Source organism: Arvicola amphibius, chromosome 7 (genome assembly GCF_903992535.2).
Source record: "Arvicola amphibius chromosome 7, mArvAmp1.2, whole genome shotgun sequence".
NCBI lineage: Eukaryota > Metazoa > Chordata > Mammalia > Rodentia > Cricetidae > Arvicola > Arvicola amphibius.
In genome coordinates, this window is record NC_052053.1 from 79,260,306 (window position 1) to 79,281,842 (window position 21,537).

At 35.5% G+C, this 21,537-nt stretch overlaps 1 protein-coding gene across 3 annotated transcripts in view; it reads left to right on the top strand.

The window, feature by feature from the left end:
- Tc2n (tandem C2 domains, nuclear) overlaps positions 1-21,537 on the top strand; it is a 54,538-nt gene that overhangs the window by 4,138 nt on the left and 28,863 nt on the right. For 2 of the 3 annotated variants that reach the window (XM_038335955.1, XM_038335957.1), the window contains exons 2-5: positions 3,970-4,080; positions 6,497-6,727; positions 14,935-15,102; positions 16,085-16,176. In XM_038335955.1, coding sequence (XP_038191883.1) covers positions 4,014-4,080; positions 6,497-6,727; positions 14,935-15,102; positions 16,085-16,176 — 558 coding nt within the window. In that variant the 5' untranslated portion in view covers positions 3,970-4,013. The remainder of the gene's footprint in view (positions 1-3,969; positions 4,081-6,496; positions 6,728-14,934; positions 15,103-16,084; positions 16,177-21,537) is intronic. The other variant, XM_038335956.1, reaches the window with a different exon arrangement.

Below are 21,537 nucleotides of genomic sequence, written 5' to 3' on the forward strand. Positions count from 1 at the left end.
AGGAACAATCTTGTGGTTCCCCAAAGCAGTGGCTCTCAACCTTCCTAATGCTATGATCCTTTTAACACAGTTCCTCATGTTGTGGTGGCCCCTAACAACAAAATTATATTAGTTGCTACTTCATAACTGTAAATTTTGTACTATTATGAATTATAATATAAATATCTAATATGCAAGATATGATATGTGAGTTATGACCCACAGGTGGAGAACCACCACCCTAAAAGGAAACTTGAATCCATTTGTATTGTGGTAACTTCCTATTTTCTCTCCTCTAGCTTCTGGCAATGCTAATTTATTTTGTGTTTGGATTTGCCTATGAATAGAATCATATAATATGATATTTTACTTTTCTTTTACTTAGCATATTGTTTCCAAGGTTTATCCATGGTATAGCATGAATTGGTACTTTATTCTTGTTTGTTGTTAAATAATACCCATTGCATAGACAAATATATGTTTCATTTTGTCTTTTTACTGGTGAATGGTTGACTGTTTCTATTTGTTTACTCTTCTGAGTAAGACCAATATGAACATTGTGTTTAAGTTTTTTTTGCATGAAAATATGGTTTCCATTTTCATAGGTATATTAAACCAGAAATGGAATTCCTAGGTCATATGATAACTTTTAGTTACGTTTTTGGGGGAATACCATGGTATTTTTAACAATGTATCTACACTATTTTACATTTTTACCAGCAATGTGTGATGGCTCCAGTGTTAATTGTGTTTTCAATTACTGTTTATAAAGTGATGTTTTATTATAATTTTATTTGCATTTCTCTTATAGTCATTGAGGTTGATCTCTTTTTCATATTTATTGGCCACTTTTTATCTTGGACAAATGTTAAATTCTTTGCTATTATAGTTGTCAAAACATGAATTTAAAATAATCAAGTAAGCAATTACAAATACATATCCTTAAAGATGTCAGTTTTATAAAATAGAAGTTTATTGTATTCTCAATGAAAGTATCATCAGATTTTTTTTTTCACTTGGAACTAGACCAGACCGCAGAGTTTATTGGTAAGATCAGACAAGCATGAGTAGCTTAAAAAACAAAAACAAAACTGAAAATGAAGAGCAGTAAGTATGAATGGCCCTGCTATACATTTTAATCCTTAAAACTAAAATCACATGGCATTGATACAGGAATACATTGACCAATGGGAGAGAATAGAAAATACAGAAACACACCCAATTATACATGAAAATATATTTTAATAAAGGGAATATCCTAACAGTGGTGGAGAAAATAAGATTTTTTAAAGAAATTTGTATTTCATTTATCAATTTATTATTTTGTGTGTGAGTTCCAAGCATAGCGGTAAAATACGGAATATTTCACCAGTTTACAAGTTATGTCTACATAAGGGCCTTGCTAATCCCCATATCACTCTAGTTTTAATATATGTGCAGCTGAAGTGAGCTGATGGAATTTTGAGTATGTGGTGTTTGTGGTAGTAGGGTAAGATAGGTTTGAATACATTTTTCATACCATGCACCAGGATGATCATATAAAAAATAACATACTAATTAAAATAGCTTGAAGAAGCCAAGTGGGAGTAATGCACACCTTCAATCCCAGCACTTGGGAAGCAGAGGCAAGCAGAGATCTGTGAGTTCGAGGCCAGCCTGGTTTATATAGTGTGTTTCAGGACAGCCAAAGCTACAAACAAACAAAAAAACTTGAAAAGATTGAAAATTATTTATAACCTAGATATGGAGAAATTTTGCTATGACTTAGTCTAGCTGAAAAATAAAAATCATAGACATAATTACATATATAGGTATATATATGATCATATGTTTATATATCCAAAGTGCTTCAGAATCTGAAACTTCAGTTCTAATATAATGCTATAAGTAGAAAATTTCACATCAAAAACAAAATTACTTTTGGATATATAATATGAAAAAATAAATTTCATACTTATATCTGGTTTCTTCCCTAGATATCCTATTATATATGTGTAAATATTGCAAAATACAAAATCTGTAACACTTCTGAGGCAAGAATTTTAGACAACAGATACTCAATCTGTATATATGTGTCGTATCTTTGTGTGTATAGATATATATGCAATTTGGTGTTTGGTGCTGGGGATCGCATCTAGGACTTCTCACCTGCTAGGCAAGTGCTCTGTCACTGAGCTACATCCCAAGGTTATACAAACACTTTTACATAACCACAATCAAAGCAAGAAGCAAATGACAGGTTAAAAGAACATTTCTCACTTATATGTTAGAGATGAGCTAATCTCTGAGATACATAAAAAGTTCTAAACTAGATAAATGAGAGTTTATGAACACAGATAATTCATAGAAATAACTGTAATTAGTCTTATGTGTTAAACGATGCCCAACATCATATTTTAAGGATTAAGTTATTTTTATTTTATGTGTTTTGCCTGCATAACAGGTAGGTGTACCACATGAGTGAAGTACCAGCAGAGGCCAGAAGAGGTTGTTTGGAGTTACAGACTGTTGTTAACTGCCATGTGGGTACTGGGAATTGAATGCCAGTCCTCTGGAAGAGCAGCCATGTTCGTAACCACGGAGCCATCATCTCTCCAGTCCTTACAAATAGCATTTTTAATAAGGAGATACAACTTAAGACAACAGAGGCCAATCATTTCTTTTATCACACTGACAAAACTGCAGCATTTGAAGAGCACTTGCTGGTGACAAATGTGATTTTATATGCTCTGTTGTGAATATGAAACAGTAGTGGTTCAGAGAAATTTTAGCACTACAAGCAGAATACACATATTAATTTTTGACCCAGTAGTCCTAAAGCTTACAGATACATACTAAGAAATATCTGAGTAACATATGTACACGTAACTAGTGGTACTAATTCTAATAGCAAAAGGTACAACAATCTAAATATTATCTTAAATTCAACAAAATGACTCTTAACATAGGTGAAACTAAATAAAAAGTTTATTAAACTTTTTCATGTTGCTAATGTTAAATTTTTGTATATGATAATGTTATTACAATTATATTTTTAAAAAATACCTTTTAGAAATGTTATGTTATAATCCATTTCAGATAGTTTGTTTTAATACTTCAGCTAGTGAGAGCCTCTCAAAAATTAACTTCTGAGGCCCCTATCACATCTTTTAGTGCATACTGTTTAAGTATTTTAGATTAAATTATATGATTGGCATTTATTTCAAAGTAAGCCAAAAGTATAGAACAAGTGAGAGGTAAGATGAAATAAGATTTGCTATGAGCTGAAACTAGTTTAATTTTGGTGACTTTGTTATTGTAGGTTCTCTTTGTGTTTAAATTTCCCACAAAAATGTATAGAATTTAAGTAGGTGTAAGTGAAGAGAGTCCTTTTGGACAAGCACATTGATAATCAGGGTAGAAAATTGGGCAGAAAGCTGTCTTGTACCATGTTCCTGACAAATATAATACATAATCCATTTGCAGTATGTCTTATTTGTGTGCTTGCCCTTTCTCCTATCTGTGTGTGTGTGGATGATACAATAGTTAAGTTATATTTTTCTGTTAGTTTAATTTTAAGGATTAAGATAACTTACAATGTTTATAGTGATTTGCTTATTAGGTTGCAATTACAAAGGATTTGGATTATCAAAATAATTGATGTAGAGGAAGTGAAATTTTTCTGTCATACTTTTATGACAGTCATATCTTCTTTTAAGTTTTACTTGAATATAAACCTAAATATATCAGATTTAAGATAATATTGAAAAGGGCATTTTTCTTTCTCAAATGGTAACAATGAAATTTTTATGTAATAATTTTAAGTATGTTGTCCAGATAAAAGTTATAAAGATCCTAAGTTATATAAAATCATATAGACGAGTAAAAATTTATCTTCCTCTTATATTTTTTTTCAGAGCCCTCATTATGCATTAGAAAGACAGATAGTATGACTTGTTATTGATAATCTGTGACAGTCACAATGAAATTCCATGCTTTCTCTTTTACCAGCAGGTTGATATTGGAAGTTTTCTGATTCTTAGAAATTGAGTGTAATGGCCGCAGAATGTATAAAGAGTTGCTGTAGAGGATGTTTCTATGGTGAAACAGAAAAGCAGAAGTGTGAGTATTATTTTGATTTTGGTAAACACTTGCTTGGGGTCTTCTTTGGCATTTAATAATGCATGAGTAAATTAGGAATGTTTTCTGACTTTGATGGGAAGGCAGACTAGGTTGTTGCTTCAGAACTCGTAGGGACCCTGAATTATAGTGGAGAGACTAATTCAAACCATGAGACAACCCTGGACATCACTATAAGGAGTGTTACTTGCTGTGGGAATCTGAATAGGATTTGCCAAGCTGGTGGGAAGAAGGAAGTACAAAAATCTATGAGTTGGACATAAGCAGGTGAATGTAAGGAGAGAAGTGTGCTTGGAAAACAGTAAACTCTGATAAATGCATTGATGCATTTAAAGAAACTTCCACTTTATGTTCAGTTCCATTAAAAATATCTTGTGAATGAATGGTCACTGTGCTGGCCAGTTTTATGTCCCAACTTGACAAAAGCTAGAGTCATTTGGGAAGAGGGACCCTCAACTGAGAAATTCCCCCCACCAGATTTTCCTGTAGACAAACCTGTAGTACATTTTCTTGATTGATTATTGATGTGTTTGTGTGGGGCAGCTCACGTGGTCCTTGGCTTCTGCTGTAGTTTCTCTCTCAAGTTCCTGCCCTGAGTTCCCTAGATGATGGGCTACAAGCTATTAGCTGAAATATAAACCATTTCTTCCCTAAGTTGACTTTGGTCATGATGTCTTATCACAGCAGTAGAAACCCATATAAGATGATCACTGAAGAAGAAACTCAAAACCTTATCAAGATTCACATTTATGAAAGATTCCTAGACTAGCTTTTTTATTGTATTGTTTTATAAAATTCCTTTTTTTTTTTTTTTTTTTTTTTTTTTTTGGTTTTTTCGAGACAGGGTTTCTTTGCAGCTTTTTAGAGCCTGTTCTGGAACTAGCTCTTGTAGACCAGGCTGGTCTCGAACTCACAGAGATCCACCTGCCTCTGCCTCCCGAGTGCTGGGATTAAAGGCATGCGCCACCACCACCCGGCCTTATAAAATTCCTTTTATATTGTATCGTTTCTTATCTCTTCAGGGTTAAGATTATAATTTTACTTTCTGGTTATTTTATTTCTTGTAGGGTAGAACTTCTTAGTATATATTTGGATATGACATTTTATTAGTCTGTTTTTTGACATCAATAACATAGTACCTCTGCTTATTACAAACTGGATAAGAGGTTTATTTTGGCCCTCAATTCTGAAGGTCAAAGGTGATGATGGTTTTCTTGCTGGTAGTATCCTAAGGCAGTACAGAGTATCACTTGATAGGAAAGCAGGGAATGAACACATATAACTTGATCTCTCTGAGTCTCGTATAAAGCCACCAGAAATCAACCATGGATTCTCTACCCTCCTGAAGGCCCCATATCTAAATACATGATTTAGTTTAAGTTTCCATAGATAGTTTTACTTTCCTTACTATGTGGATTGTGTATTTAAAACCCTTACCTTCGGGATTAAATGTCAACTCATGGGGGATACACTTAAACCGTATCCAGTCTATAGCAAAAAGTTTCTGTTTTACATTAAATCTTTCCATAAATTCCTATACTATAGTAGTTGTGCTTTTATTCATTCTACAGATGATATTAACTATACATAAAGATCAGCTGTCCTTTTCCACCCTATCTTAGGTTATACAGTTATGTGTATACTATTTTAGAGAATAGATAAAGTGCTCTGTAGATGTTCAGGTAGGGTGAATTGCTAATATAATAAATATCTAGTCAGTATATATTTTATTTAGTGATTTGTTGGAGAGTTTTGTAAACTTGAAGACTTTTGGCTTCTTCTCAGAATTGACTTATGTATTTGAGACTCAGGTTTGCCCATAGCATTAACAACAAAAATTGCTTTGTTTATAACATTTTAAACTGACTAGGTTTTTATTTGAAGACGTTATTCATTAAATTGTGAAATAAACTTGCTTTCCATCAATGAGCTCTTATGAAAATGACTCTTAAAAACTGCTTTTCCTATGCTAATAGGATAATGTGCTTTGGCAGTAACATATTAATTGATCAAATCTTTGTTCACCAAAATTAATGTAGATTCCAGAACTGCTTGTTCGATCAAAAGTAGCTTATATCAGAATGTTTTTTCTAAAATTATTTTAAAAAGGCCCGGTGTGCTGTCACACACAGTTAGCCCTAGTATTCTAGAGGCAGAGCAAGTAGCAGAAACGAGCAGAGCTCTGTGAATTCCAGGAAAGTATGGTTTACATAGCAAGTTCCAGATTAGCTAGAATTATATAGTAAGCTCTTATCTCAAAACAAAATAACAAAATAAAGTGAAAATAAAAATAATAGTGATTTTAAAAAATACTAACCATTGTGGGTTTAGATTATTACATGTAATCTATATGCATAATTGTGACTTACTTCTGATCTTTTTCTTCCTTTGAATGCAGTTTCTGTGGAAAGGGACTTTAAAGCATCAGTCTCAAATAGCCAAAACACCATCTGTACACCTCCACTGGCTTCTGTTTCAGTAAAGCCCCAAGTTGGCTGTAGTGAGGATTATTTGCTTTCCAAATTACCATGTGATGGCAAAGAAGTACCATTTGTGGTGCCCAGGTTTAAATTATCTTATATTCAGCCCAGGATACAAGGAACTCCCTCTCATCTGGATGAATTAGAAGGTAAGCAATAAAATCACATGATTTAAAAATCAACATGGACCATTTAAATACTGTTAATGGTGTTATTTTGCTTTTTATATCTTTCATGCAAAATTTATACAAATACTTATATTTTGAGTTTTATAAGTTCTTTTCTGTAGAACAGCTTAATGAACAGTAATTTTGAAATGTCCCACTGTAGAAACTGATACAAATAGCATGGCACATTTATATGTAGCTTGGCTTAAAAATAATATATTTTTACTTATATGTGTATGTATTTATGTCTATGTATACTACATGTTTTTGATGCCTGTGGAGGCCAGGAGAGAGTATTGGATGTCATGGAGCTCTAGTTACAAGTGGTTGTGAGCTGCCCAGTGTGGGTGCTGGACATTAAACTTGAGTCCTCTAGAAGAGTAACAAGTTCTTTTAACTGTTGAACCATATCTCTTGCTCCTCCAGTTTGAGTTTAAAAAATATAGGCATTTTCTTCTTTATGCACCTAGAAAAAAAAGTAAACGAATTCAATCATTAAAGAATGAAACAGAAATAGTTACTATTTTCTAAAATTTGGTACAATAAGACACAGGGAACAAGCAATCTTCCTCCCGGTTATCTCTCTTTCCTTCTCCTTCCCATTCTGCTTTTCTTCTCCTCCCTTCCTTACTCCCTTCTTTCCTCTTCAGGTTTGATTCCCAAACTGAATAGATACATGAATAAGGTAGATTCATTGACTGAAATCTGACTCAGATTAATTAAAGATTAATTAGGTTAGTTAGTAAGGACATACAACTCTTATTTAAAAAATAATTTGTATTAAACCATTGAATATTTAAAAAATTTGTATCAGTCCATTGAAATATTGTCAGTCACAGTGGCTTTTCCCTACAAAATTTTATTAGAAAAATTTCAAGCATATAAAGGACTCAAAAGAATTTAACAGTAATACCTCTATATCTAAAACTCAAATTGTCCCCTTAGCATTTTACTATACAATTTTTATCATTAATCTATATAATTCCATCCTTCTATTCAATATTAACCCTCTCTTTTGACAAGGAATGTGTGAAACATTTTAAAATACATTGAAGTCATCAATATACGTCTTCTATGTACTTAGACATATCATTTACTGAAGTTTAGTGACCTATTTAGAATTTTAGCATAAATCTTATGTACAATGTACTTTCTTAAAATGCTTTTGAATGGCTGGGTGGTGCATGCCTTTAATCCCAGCACCCGGGAGGCAGAGGCAGGCAGAGCTCAAGGCCAGCCTGGTCTACAAGAGCTAGTTCCAGGACAGGCTCCAAAGCTACAGAGAAACCCTGTATCAAAAAACAAAAACAAAACCAAACGAAAACAAAAAACAAATAAACAACCCCAAAATATACTTTTGAATTTTGTGTGTACTTGCTGAGTTTCAAATATGCTATTTATTGAATATTGACAGAGACATGTAAAACCCATGTCAAGAAATATAATACTTGTCCATATGTTTTTCTGTTTTTTCTTCTTCTTTCTGTTTTGGGATTCTGATTTTACATAGTCTGACTTTTTGATATTGTTCTGTGGGTCTCTGATACTCATTCTTTTCCACAATAACTTTTCTTTAGTTTGAGAATAATTGGCCCATTTCAAGTTCATGATCTTTCTCATTTGTCATCCTCATTCTGCTTTTGTTTATTTTCTGAATATTTTATTTTAGGCATTGTGTATTAAGATTTGTATTTGGCTCTTATTGTATTTTTATTATTGTATATTTATTTTGCCACTTGTAATTTGTAACTATTATATTATTGTAGAAGTATTTTTTTATGTCTTTTGCTAGTTATAGTGGTGTATTTGTGTTAATTTCAGTATCTAAGTCATCCATCTAGATTTAGGTTCTGTCTATTCCTTTTCCTTTGAAAATAGGTCACATGTTTCAGTTACTTTTTATGTAGACTAATTTTTGTTTATATTCTGAATATTTAATGATATTGCGGAGACTCTAGATTTGGCTATATTGATTTGACAATCCTGTTTCCCTTTTCTACCCTCCTGTCTCCCTCCAGAGTGGAAACTTGGTTGAACTTGGACTACAAATGCTGCATTGGGGGCAGCTCTTGAGTTTTGGTTCAGGGATTAGCCAGATCTTTGGTCAAACTTTATCAAAATTTAGAATTTCTCCTTTCCAGGATTTTAACCTTTCTTTGCAGCATGCCTGGTTGCCTGGAATACTGGTCTCAGGTTAATCTGCCTGGTGCTCTCTGAGTTTTGTCTGCTCTGTGTAGTGTTGGCTTTGGCTTACACTGAAAATCAGTCATCTGAAACAGATAACTCACTTCATGTGTTACACACTACTTTTCTTTATACAGCAGTACTTTTAGGAATTTTACTTGTTTGCCTAGTTTTCATTTCATAATTTATTGTTGTCTGTAGGACATACTGGGTTTGTTGGAATGGAAGTGATATTTTTTCATTAAGGAAGAAAAATGAACCCAGTGCATGGTCCTACCACAGTAACCCACTGTTACTTTGCATATATCAAGTGTGTCTCAAAAAACTGTTTTAAAATTTGTGACTCATGGAGTATGTGAATCAGTGGATCAATTACCCCCGTTTATTTGTTTACATATGTGTGTATGTGGGTGCTCATGTGGAAGTTAGAAGACAACTTGCAAGAGTCAGTTCTCTCCTTCCACCAAAAGGTCTTAGGGATTAGACTCGTGTTGTCAGGCTTGGGGAAAAGTACCTTTCTTTCTTGACAGGACTCCCCCCCTTTTTTTTTTTTGGTTTTTCGAGACAGGGTTTCTCTGTAGCTTTGGAGCCTGTCCTGGAACTAGCTCTTGTAGACCAGGCTGGTCTCGAACTCACAGAGATCCACCTGCCTCTGCCTCCCGAGTGCTGGGATTAAAGGCGTGCGCCACCGCTGCCCAGCAGGACTCCCTTTTTTTATTTATATATGTTAAAAATATTCAAATTAAACCATTGTTTTAGAGTTAATTAGTAGTAGTTAGGGTTTCTGTTGCTGCAGTGAAACACCATGACCAAAAGGTAAGATAGGAAGGAAAGAATTTATTTGGCATATACTTTCCTATCGCTATTCACCACTGAAGGAAATCAGGGCAGTAACTCAAACAGGGAAGGGACCTGGAGGCAGGAGTGTTGGTGGAGGCCGCTTGTTTGTTCCTGGCTGCCCAGTTCACTCAGAAACTATATTATTTGCCATACTGTTTGGCCAATATCTTAAGTGTATTGCTAGTTAGCTCTTATATCTTAAACTAACCCATTTCTATTGATCCGTGTATCACTGTGTGGCTGCTGCTTACCGGGTAAAGTTTTGGCCAATCTGTCTCTGGCTGAGGCAGAGGCTACATGGCTTCTTTCTGACTCCACCTACTCTCTCCTCCTCTATCTACTTGGAACTCCCACATTGCCCTATTCTGCTATGCCACTGGCTGAAACAGATTTATTCATTAACCAATAAAAGCAACACATAGAAGGACTTCCCACACCACAGGGGCTGATACAAAGGCCATGGAGGAGAGCTATTTACTGGCTTGCTTCCAATGATTTTCTCAACCTGCTTTCTTATAGAACCCATGACCACCAGCCCAGGGATGGCACCACCCACCATGAGGTAGACTCTCCCCCATCAACAGCTGATTAAGAAAATGCCTTACAGCTGAATCTTGTGGAGACATTTTCTCAATTGATACTCTCCTTTCATATGACTCTAGCTTATGTCAAGTAGACATAAGACTAGCCAGTACAACCATATGTTTAGTCTTATGATCCTATCTCTATCTCTATATCTATATGTAGATATCTATGTAGATATATAGATATAGATGATATAGATATATGCACATACACCATGTTTTCATATTTATTGATTTTAATGGCTCTGTAGTATCTCATCATATGGATACACCATACTTTATGTAAAATATATTTCTAGACAGATAAGGCATTAGTTACTTTTCTGTTGCTATGATAAATACCATGACAAAAAGGAAGAAGAGTTTTTTTTAGTTTTAGAGCAAGAGCAAGAATGAATCGTAATGGTGGGGAAACAATGCAGCAAGTGGACAGAGCAGGAAGCTGACTGATCGCATTTTAATCACATACAAGAAGCAGAGAGAATGAACATGAAGTGGGGCAAGACTCCAAACTCTCAAATCTCTCTCCTGCTCATAATGGTAGCATACTCCCCAGCAAATCTGTAGTTCTTAAAGGTTCTCTAACGTCTCAACCGTGCACCAGCTGAAGACCAATAGTTCAAATACATGAGCGAATGGGGTACAGTTTTCGTTCAAACCACAACAGGATGCTTTAATGTTGTTTTCATAGTTAAACAAGGAAGAAATATATAGCAATAGATGTTAAGTTTTCTTTTGTTCTTCTCATGTACTTACTAGAAAACAAATTGAGTTTTACATTGCATAGGTAAAAAAAATTGCTTAACTCTTAAATTATAGGCACATTGAAGACATTGAAAACCATGTATATACATCTGAATATGAAAATTACCTAATTCGAGAAAGTCCTCTTGGAGCCCAATTGTAGAAGTCAAATATATATTTGTGTATTTGTGTGTATGTATGATTGATGGAATGAGATGGGGGAGGCAATCCTGAGACAACAGACTACTATCAATAATAACTAAAACTTCTTTAAGTGTTAGAAATTTGTTTTGTCCCATAATATACTAACTGATGGGTCTGAATACGACTGTCCCTTACTAGGTTCGTACTGCACTGACAACAGATTTTTTCATTAAACTTTAAAAAAAATCAGTGCTTACCTGCCTATCTGCTAAAGATAATAGACATTTTGGCTTAAAAATTTTAATTGTGGTTTTTGAGAGGAGTAGGCTATCATGTAGTATTACATTTCATTTTATAGCACTGTGGTTTAGTAAACTGAAAGAAATCCTAGTTGAACCTTAGATATCATTGTGTACTGTCTGAAAGATTTAAATTCTTTAGTGCTTTACTTATATGAAAGAAAGTTGAAATGAGAATATTCTTACATTCTAGGAATACCTTATAAAAGTAATGAACTATCTTTGATGGTACTAAGGATCTTTAGAAATAATAATAACAATAAATTTATATTGTATTATATACAAATACATTTTATTTATGTCATATAAATGGCATTTATTTGTATGGCATATAAAATATAAACATATCTTATAAGTATATAATTTTAATTTTATTATATGCAAATACTTATATACTATATTGCAATATTAAAATAATGCTCTTGGGTTTTTGCTACTCTTGTTGCCATAAAGTAAATCTTCTAGTAACATTTTGTTTATGTGCTAAAGGACTTAAGTGTTAGTTTATAAGGTATATAAATACGGCTCTTAGACATCACAACTCTTCAGAAGCTTCCTGCCTCTGTATTTTGAACCAGAATGATGATAAAATTTCATATTATATCTCATATTTTATTTTTTCTTTTCTGAACTCATTGTAAATACTTTTTTAAAAAAATCATTTAGCTTAATTCAGAAAATACCAGTTTATTTTATAGGTTCAATTTTAAGTAGGACAGAGAATCAAAGATGGCAATAATTTAAACTTTAAAAAAATTTTGTGTGTTTTGTGTATATAAACTATGAGTGAGTGCATATTTGTGTTTGTGTGTGTGTGTGTATACATGCACACATGCTTGTGGAGGTCAGATGTTGACACTGGTTGTCTTCTATTGCTTTCCATTCTGTTTTTGAGACACTGTCTCTCCCTGATCTCAGAGCTCACCAAATGGCTGCATTGGCTGGCCAGTGGGCTCTGGGAGTTGTGCTGTCTCTGCACTTTTAGAGCTAGTGTGACAGATAAGTGCCAACACGCTTGGCTTTTATGTGGTGCTGGAGATCTAGAGTCAGGCAGGCACTTATTGACTAAGCCATCTTCTCAGCCCTTAACTTAAAAAAAATATGTGTATGGGTGCATGCATGAAGGAGACGAGAAGACATCCTCTGGTGACATTTTTCATAACACATCTGCCTCCATGGAGAGAGGATCCCTCCCTGACGCTCATCAGTTAGGCTGGATGGACTGGCCCTCTTGCCCTCCCAGCACTGGGATGCCCAGCAGCTCTGATGGGTTCTGGGAAGTAAATCCAGATCCTGGTGATTGTAAAGTAATGACTTTACTGACATAGCCATCAGAATTTAGACCTTTGGAAAATCTTAGTTTGTGCAATGTGTTTATTAAGCCTGAAAGAAAATTTTAAGTTGTTTTAGCCTTTTAAAATTGTAAGCTATCCTACATATGGAGGAAAAGACACAAAACAGAAATGTAAAGCTCAGTGATGTATTAAAAAGTAAAATACATATAGAGGCACCACCAAAGTAAGGAAAATAGAGAATTGCCAGCAAGACTGCCTCTTATTCATTGTGGGTAATAAGTATCACAGTTGTTCTTATTGTAAGTTTAGCTTTTCCTCTTAATGCATATGCACATGCTATCTGCTTATCCTGTTTTCTGGTCTTTATTTATTTATTTGCTTAATTTTTCTTTTATTGAAAATAGATTTTTTTCATAGAATATATTCTGATTACATTCCCCCAATTCCTTTCAGTTCCTCCCTGCTTCTCCCATTCTGATTCATATTCTTTCTGTCTCTTCTTAGAAAACAAACAGGCATCTAAGGGAATGATAATAAAATAAGATAAAAACAAACAAATCAGAATAAGGTAAAACAAACAGAGAAAAAGATCCAAGCAAAAAGCATAAGAAACATATATAGTCACAGAGACACACATGTTCGCACACCCAGTAATCCCATAGGAACAAAACTGGAATGAAATGACCTAGTCAGCATATATTATTTTGTTCATGTATGTTTTATTCTTCCTCATGATTGTGAGATTTCATTCAAGTAGCTAGTAATTTTAGTGTTTTCATATCCAAACATAAGTATGCCTTATAATCCATTATTTGTTCTAAACAACATAAGATATAGTATGCATATATATAATATGTATATCATATACAAATTATATATATTACAAAACTACTGTAAAGTATTTTTTGTGACTCTCACATAATGGGCCAGTTATATTTGGTTGCATGTGTCTTCTCCCATTCTGGGTTTCCTGTGTACTTTCTTAAGTATCCTTTGATGAAAGTCTTTTAAATTTTATATAGTTAACACACTTTTATAATTAAATGTTTTGTGTTCAAAACCTTTCTTACAGATAACTATAGAAGGTTTATTTGTCTTTGATGTTTAATTTAGATCTGCGACCCACATATAATTTTCAAAATAAATGATTAAATTGTCTTCCCCCATGTTAGTATTCAATTAACTTAACCTTGTAGTGAAAAGACCATCTTTTCTCCACTGCTATATGAGGTCACATTGCTTATATATCAAATATTTGTAAAATAATTGTTCTTTCAGGGTCTTGTATTCTGTTTCATTAATCTGTTTTTCTGTCATACAAAAATTTAATTCTTTATACCCAGTACAAAAAAATTTAATTTTTTTCTTATTGTTCCTTTGTTTTCTAAAGATTTATTTTTATTTATATGTATGTGTGTATGTGTCTCAGTGTTTGCCATAGTATGTGTGTGCCCGAGGAATCCAGAAGAGTGTGTCAGATACCCAGGAGCTAGAGTTCTAGGTAGTGGTGAGCTGCCTGACATGGGTGCTGCCTTCTGAACTCCAGTTCTTTGGAGGAGCAGTGAGTGCTTTTAACTGAGCATCTCCCAAGTACCTTGATTTTCTTCTTAAAGATGATGTTAAAATATTCTTGGTTCTTAGTATTTCTGTAAATATTTTCTATTAATTTTATTGTTGCTTCTTGATTTCTAGCTTAATTGCACTGTGGTTAAAAAAATGCTTTATTTGACTTGAGTCCTTTCAGAGAACAGATCTTCTTAGTGTATCTTATTTCATGTGGTCAATTTTTAAATGTTGTTTTCTTCAAAAGAATGTTTGTAAAAATCATTTAAAATCTGTTACATATGTTAGTAGAAACATAAGATGAAATCCAGGCAGTGAACTACAGAATTATCTATAGGGCAAAGAGAAATGCCAAAAATTTGCCTGTCTGTCTTAAGAGCAGGATTCTTGGTTCATTCCTTACATATATCATGTACTTACAGTTCTATAAATGTATGCTGGTTAAGGCATATGTTTTAGTTTCATTTGTGACAAAGTATTTCTAACCTATTCCTTCAGTGTATCCGCTATTGGCTTATAGAAACACTTGCTTTCAGGATCTGTCAGAGCATCTTTTGGAGATCAAAAGGCAGAACTCTGCAGTTCATTGTACCATGGACCCAGCTATGATGTGTATAATCCGTGCTATATGTATCAGCACTGTTCACCTGATTTAAATAGGCGCTTTCCTTCTCATTTTGAAACCAAAAAAATGTATGGATCTGGTAAGAAAACATTTTTGTGCTTTTCCTCTGGGCTTATCTTTAACAAATTTAGAGATTTAAATCTAAGACTCTAGCAGAAATAGTTATTAAGAACAGTTTTAAAATAAGAGCAAAGCAGACTTCACGAGTTTGTGATAAGTGTTATGACCTACCTCTCTGTTGCTACAATTAGTATAAAAATTTACAGATAATGTATTATGTCTGTCGGTGGTTGCCAATTCCACTTCATTTTTTTCTTTTAGAAAAAATTTTATTATAGATTATTTTACATACATGTTGTTATATACTTAATAAATTTTACTATAGATATTTATAGTATTTTCTTTTTCTGTTCCAGTCAGCTAAATGAATTTAAGAGCTCATGATTGGAGGTAGACACAAATAATAGAAAATAACTAGATTTTTTTAGTTTGATATTTAGGACTATCAATTGTATGAACTACCATGTTCAAAATATTCCTAGGCTTTACAGGTCTATTTGTACATATATATCAGCATCACTGAAAACATAAACATATTGTTCTAGCATTGTGCTAGAACACACACTTGTGTGCAGAGCTCCTTTTAGAAAGATCGTACAGTTTGGGAGGAGAACTAGAAATATAAGAGCACATGGGATTCAGGATTGAAATTTATAATGTTATATGTGCCTATTAAATAGCTGAATTACACTTATCAAAGAGTACTTATATTGTATTAAAATTATTTTTTCTGGATGAAGGACTGGGAATATCAGCAAAAACCTGCTTAAAATGTTATGTGGATATGAAAATGTATTGTTTGATTGCTACAATCTTCTGTTTTAAAGATTAAAATAATTTATAATTGAACTTTTAAAGATTTTATCAAAATTTCTGTTTATATAAATTTGTATATAATACACATGATGAATTCCTATGGAGATTTGACTTACGACAATTAGGTAGAATACCATTGTTTCATTTTTATTAATAAAAAATCCTTTTCTCTTGTCCCTTTGTAGTTTGTGATTTAAGGACCAATAAACGCCCTGTTTCCCCTGGGCTAAGCAAATCCATGTTTGATCTTACAACTCCACCTCAACGATTCATCCAGGTAGATAATATTATATAACCATATAAATTTCTTTTTTTTTTCTTTCTTTCTTTTTTTTTTCTCATGGTTTATTTTTTTTTAATATTTAAAAATTTCCATCTCCTTCCCTCCTCCTCCCCCCTCCCTCCCCTACTCCTCCCCCTTCCCTCCCCTCCTTTTCCCCCTTCCCTCCCCTCCCCTCCACCCATACCTCCCCTCCCTCCCTCTCAAGGCCAAGGGGCCATCAGGGTTCCCCACTCTATGCTAAGACCAAGGTCCTCCCAACTCCCCCCAGGTCCAGGAAGGTGATCGACCAAGCTGAGAAGGCTCCCACAGAGCCCGTCCATGCAGAAGAATCAGAGCCCAGAGCCATTGTCCTTTGCTTCTCAGTCAGCCCCCGCTGTTGGCCACATTCAGAGAGACGGGTTTGGTCGCATGATCCATCAGTCCCATTCCAACTAGAGTTGGTGATCTCCCATTAGTTCTGTCCCACCGTCTCCATGAGTGAACGCACCCCTCACGTTCCTGACTTTCTCCCTCATGTTCTCGCTCCTTCTGCTCCTCATCAGGACCTTGGGAGCTCAGTCCAGTGCTCCAATGTGGGGCTCAGTCACCTTCCCCATCTGTCGCCAGATGGTTGTTCCCTCACGGTCCTGACTTTCTCCCTCATGTTCTCGCTCCTTCTGCTCCTCATCAGGACCTTGGGAGCTCAGTCCAGTGCTCCAATGTGGGGCTCAGTCACCTTCCCCATCTGTCGCCAGATGGTTGTTCCCTCACGGTCCTGACTTTCTTTCTCATGTTCTCTCTCCTTCTGCTCCTCATCAGGACCTTGGGAGCTCAGTCCGGTGCTCCAATGTGGGGCTCTGTCATTTTCTTCATCTATCGTCAGGTGGAGGTTCTATGGTGATATGCAAGAAATTCATCAGTATGGCTATAGGAACTGGCCTTTTCAGGCTCCCTCTCCTCAGCTGCCCAAGGAACTAACTGGGGGCGTCTCCCTGGAAACCTGGGAACCCCTCTAGGGTCAAGTCTCTTGACAACCCTCAGGTAGCTCCTTAAATTAAGATATATGCTTCCCTGCTCCCATATCCACCCTTCCTATATCCCAAGCACCCCATTCCTCCGAGCTCCCCCCGTTCTCCCCTTCACACTTTTCTCTCCCCATCTTCCCTTGGCCCAGTCTTGCCCAACCCTCAAGTTCCCAATTTTGCCTGGCGATCGTGTCTGCTTCCAATATCCAGGAGGATTACTATATCTTTTTTTGGGAGTTCACCTTCTTATTATCTTCTCAGGGATCCCAAATTTATAGGCTCGATGTTCTTTAATTATGGCTAGAAACCGATTATGAGTGAGTATATCCCATGTTCATCTTTTTGGGTCTGGGTTACCTCACTCAGAATAGTGTTTTCTATTTCCATCCATTTGCCTGCAAAATTCAAGATGTCATTGTTTTTTACCGCTGAGTAGTATTCTAGCATGTATATATTCCACAGTTTCTTCATCCATTCTTCCACTGAAGGGCATCTAGGTTGTTTCCAGGATCTGGCTATTACAAATAATGCTGCTATGAACATAGATGAGCATATGCTTTTGTTGTATGATTGGGCATCTCTTGGGTAGATTCCCAATAGTGGAATTGCTGGGTCCTGGGGTAGGTTGATCCCGAATTTCCTGAGAAACCGCCACACTGCTTTCCAAAGTGGTTGCACAAGTTTGCATTCCCACCAGCAATGGATGAGTGTGCCCCTTACCCCACAACCTCTCCAGCAAAGGTTATTATTGGTGTTTTGGATTTTAGCCAATCTGACAGGTGTAAGATGATATCTCAAAGTTGTTTTGATTTGCATTTCCATGATAGCTAGGGAGGTTGAGCATGACCTTAAGTGTCTTTTGGCCATTCGAACTTCTTCTGTTGAGAATTCTCTGTTCAGTTCAGCGCCCCATTTTTTAATTGGGTTAATTGGCATTTTACCGTCTAGTCTCTTGAGTTCCTTATATATTTTAGAGATCAGACCTTTGTCAGTTGCAGGGTTGGTGAAGATCTTTTCCCAGTCAGTAGGCTGCCTTTGTGTCTTAGTGACAATGTCCTTTGCTTTACAGAAGCTGCTCAACTTCAGGAGGTCCCATTTATTCAATGTTGCCCTTAAAGTCTGTGCAGCTGGGGTTATGCGTAGGAAACGGTTCCCTGTGCCCATTTGTTGTAGAGTACTTCCCACTTTCTCCTCTATCAAGCTCAATGTGTTCAAATTAATATTGAGGTCTTTAATCCATTTGGACTTGAGTTTTGTGCATGGTGATAGATATGGATCTACTTTCATTCTTCTACAGGTTGACATCCAGTTATGCCAGCACCATTTGTTGAAGATGCCCTCTTTCTTCCATTGTGTACTTTTGGCTCCTTTATCAAAAATCAGGTGTTCATAGGTTTGTGGTTTAAGATCCGGGTCTTCTATCCGATTCCATTGGTCAACCTCTCTGTTTTTATGCCAATACCAAGCCGTTTTCAATACTGTAGCTTTGTAATAGAGTTTGAAGTCAGGGATGGTAATGCCTCCAGAAGAACCTTTATTGTATAAGATTTTTTTGGCTATCCTGGGTTTCTTGTTTTTCCATATAAAGTTGATTATTGTCCTCTCAATCTCTGTGAAGAATTTTAATGGGACCTTGATTGGGATTGCATTGAATCTATAGATTGCTTTTGGTAGAATTGCCATTTTTACTATGTTGATCCTCCCAATCCACGAGCAGGGGAGATCCTTCCATTTTCTGGTATCCTCTTCAATTTCTTTCTTCCAAGACTTAAAGTTCTTGTCAAATAAATCCTTCACTTCCTTGGTTAGAGATACTCCCAGATATCTTATGCTATTTGTGGCTATTGTGAAAGGTGATACTTCTCTGATTTCCCTCTCTGCTTCCTTATCCTTTGTGTATAGGAGGGCGACTGATTTTTTGGAGTTGATCTTGTAACCTGCCACGTTACTGAAGGCGTTTATCAGCTGTAGGAGTTCTTTGGTGGAGTTTTTGGGGTCGCTTATGTATACTATCATATCATCTGCAAATAATGAAAGTTTAACTTCTTCCTTTCCAAATTGAATCCCCTTGATTCCCTTATGTTGTCTTATTGCTATTGCTAGAACTTCAAGCACTATATTGAAGAGATAAGGAGAGAGTGGACAGCCTTGTCGTGTTCCTGAATTTAGTGGGATAGCCTTGAGTTTCTCTCCGTTTAATTTGATGTTAGCTGTCGGCTTGCTGTAAATAGCTTTTATTATATTTAGGAATGACCCTTGTATCCCTAATCTCTCCAAGACCTTTATCATAAAAGGGTGCTGAATTTTGTCAAATGCTTTTTCAGCATCTAATGAGATGACCATATGGTTTTTTTCCTTCAGTTTATTTATATGATGGATTACATTGATAGATTTTCGTATGTTGAACCAGCCCTGCATCTCTGGGATGAAGCCTACTTGATTGTAATGGATAATTTTTCTAATGTGTTCTTGGATTCGGTTTGCCAGTATTTTATTGAGAATTTTTGCGTCAATGTTCATGAGTGAGATTGGCCTGTAATTCTCTTTCTTGGTTGAGTCTTTGTGTGGTTTAGGTATCAGGGTAACTGTAGCTTCATAGAAGGAATTTGGCAGTGACTCTTGTGTTTCTATATTATGAAATACCTTAAGGAGTATAGGTATTAGGTCTTCTTGGAAGTTCTGGTAGAATTCCGCATTGAAACCATCTGGTCCTGGGCTCTTTTTGGTAGGGAGGTTTCTGATAACAGTTTCTAATTCTTCGCGACTAACAGGACGATTTAGAGCATTTACCTGGTCCTGGTTTAACTTTGGTATATGGTATTTATCTAAAAAACTGTCCATTTCTTTTACATTTTCCAATTTTGTGGCATACAGGCTTTTGTAGTAAGATCTAATGATTCTCTGAATTTCCTCTGTGTCTGTGGTTATGTCCCCCTTTTCATTTCTGATCTTATTAATTTGCGTGTTCTCCCTCTGCCGTTTGATTAGTTTGGCTAAGGGTTTGTCAATCTTGTTGATTTTCTCCAAGAACCAGCTTCTTGTTTCATTGATTCTTTGGATTGTTTTCTGTGTTTCTATTTTGTTGATTTCTGCCCTCAATTTGATTATTTCCAGTCTTCTACTTCTCCTAGGTGAGTCTGCTTCTTTTTTTTCCAGAGCTTTCAGGTGTGCTGTTAAGTCACCAATGAGCGCTTTCTCCATTTTCTTTAAGTGGGCACTTAGTGCTATGAACTTTCCTCTTAGCACTGCTTTCATTGTGTCCCATAGGTTTGAGTATGTTGTGTCTTTGTTTTCATTAAATTCAAGAAAGACTTTAATTTCTTTCTTTATTTCTTCCTTGACCCAGGTGTGGGTCAGTAGTTGACTGTTCAGTTTCCATGAGTTTGTGGGCTTTCTGGGGGTAGCATTGTTGTTGAATTCTAATTTTAATCCATGGTGATCCGATAAGACACAGGTGGTTACTAATATTTTTTTGTAACTGTGGAAGTTTGCTTTGTTACCAAGTATATGGTCAATTTTCGAAAAGGTTCCATGAGCCGCAGAGAAGAAGGTATATTCTTTCCTATTTGGGTGGAATGTTCTATAGATGTCTGTTAAGTCCATTTGGTTCATTACCTCCATTAAGTCTTTCAATTCTCTGTTAGGTTTCTGTCTGATTGACCTGTCCATTGGTGAGAGAGGGGTGTTGAAGTCTCCAACTATTAGTGTGTGTGGTTTGATGGCTGCCTTGAGTTCTAGAAGTGTTTCTTTTACATAAGTGGGAGCTTTTATATTAGGGGCATAGATATTCAGGATTGAGACTTCATTCTGATGGATTTTTCCTGTTATGAGTATAAAGTGTCCCTTTCCATCTCTTCTGATTGATTTTAGTTTGAAGTCAACTTTGTTGGAAATTAGTATGGCCACACCCGCTTGTTTCTTAGGGCCATTTGCTTGATAAACCTTTTCCCAACCCTTTACTCTGAGTAAGTGTCTGTCTTTGTGGTTGAGGTGTGTTTCTTGTAAACAGCAAAATGTTGGATTCTGTTTTCGTATCCTGTCTCTTAGCCTGTGCCTTTTTATAGGTGAATTGAGTCCATTGATATTAAGTGATATTAATGACCAGTGGTTGTTAACTTCAGTCATTTTTAGTAGTAGAGTTTGTGTGTTTCCCTTCTTCTAGTTGTGCTGGTGAAGGGTCGCTAGATGCCTGAGTTATTGTGGGCATTGTTGGACTCCTTGGTTTGTGATTTTCCTTCTATTACTTTCTGCAAGGCTGGATTTGTGGCTGCGTATTGTTTAAATCTGTTTTTGTCCTGGAATATCTTGTTTTCTCCATCAATGGTGAATGCCAGCTTTGCTGGGTATAATA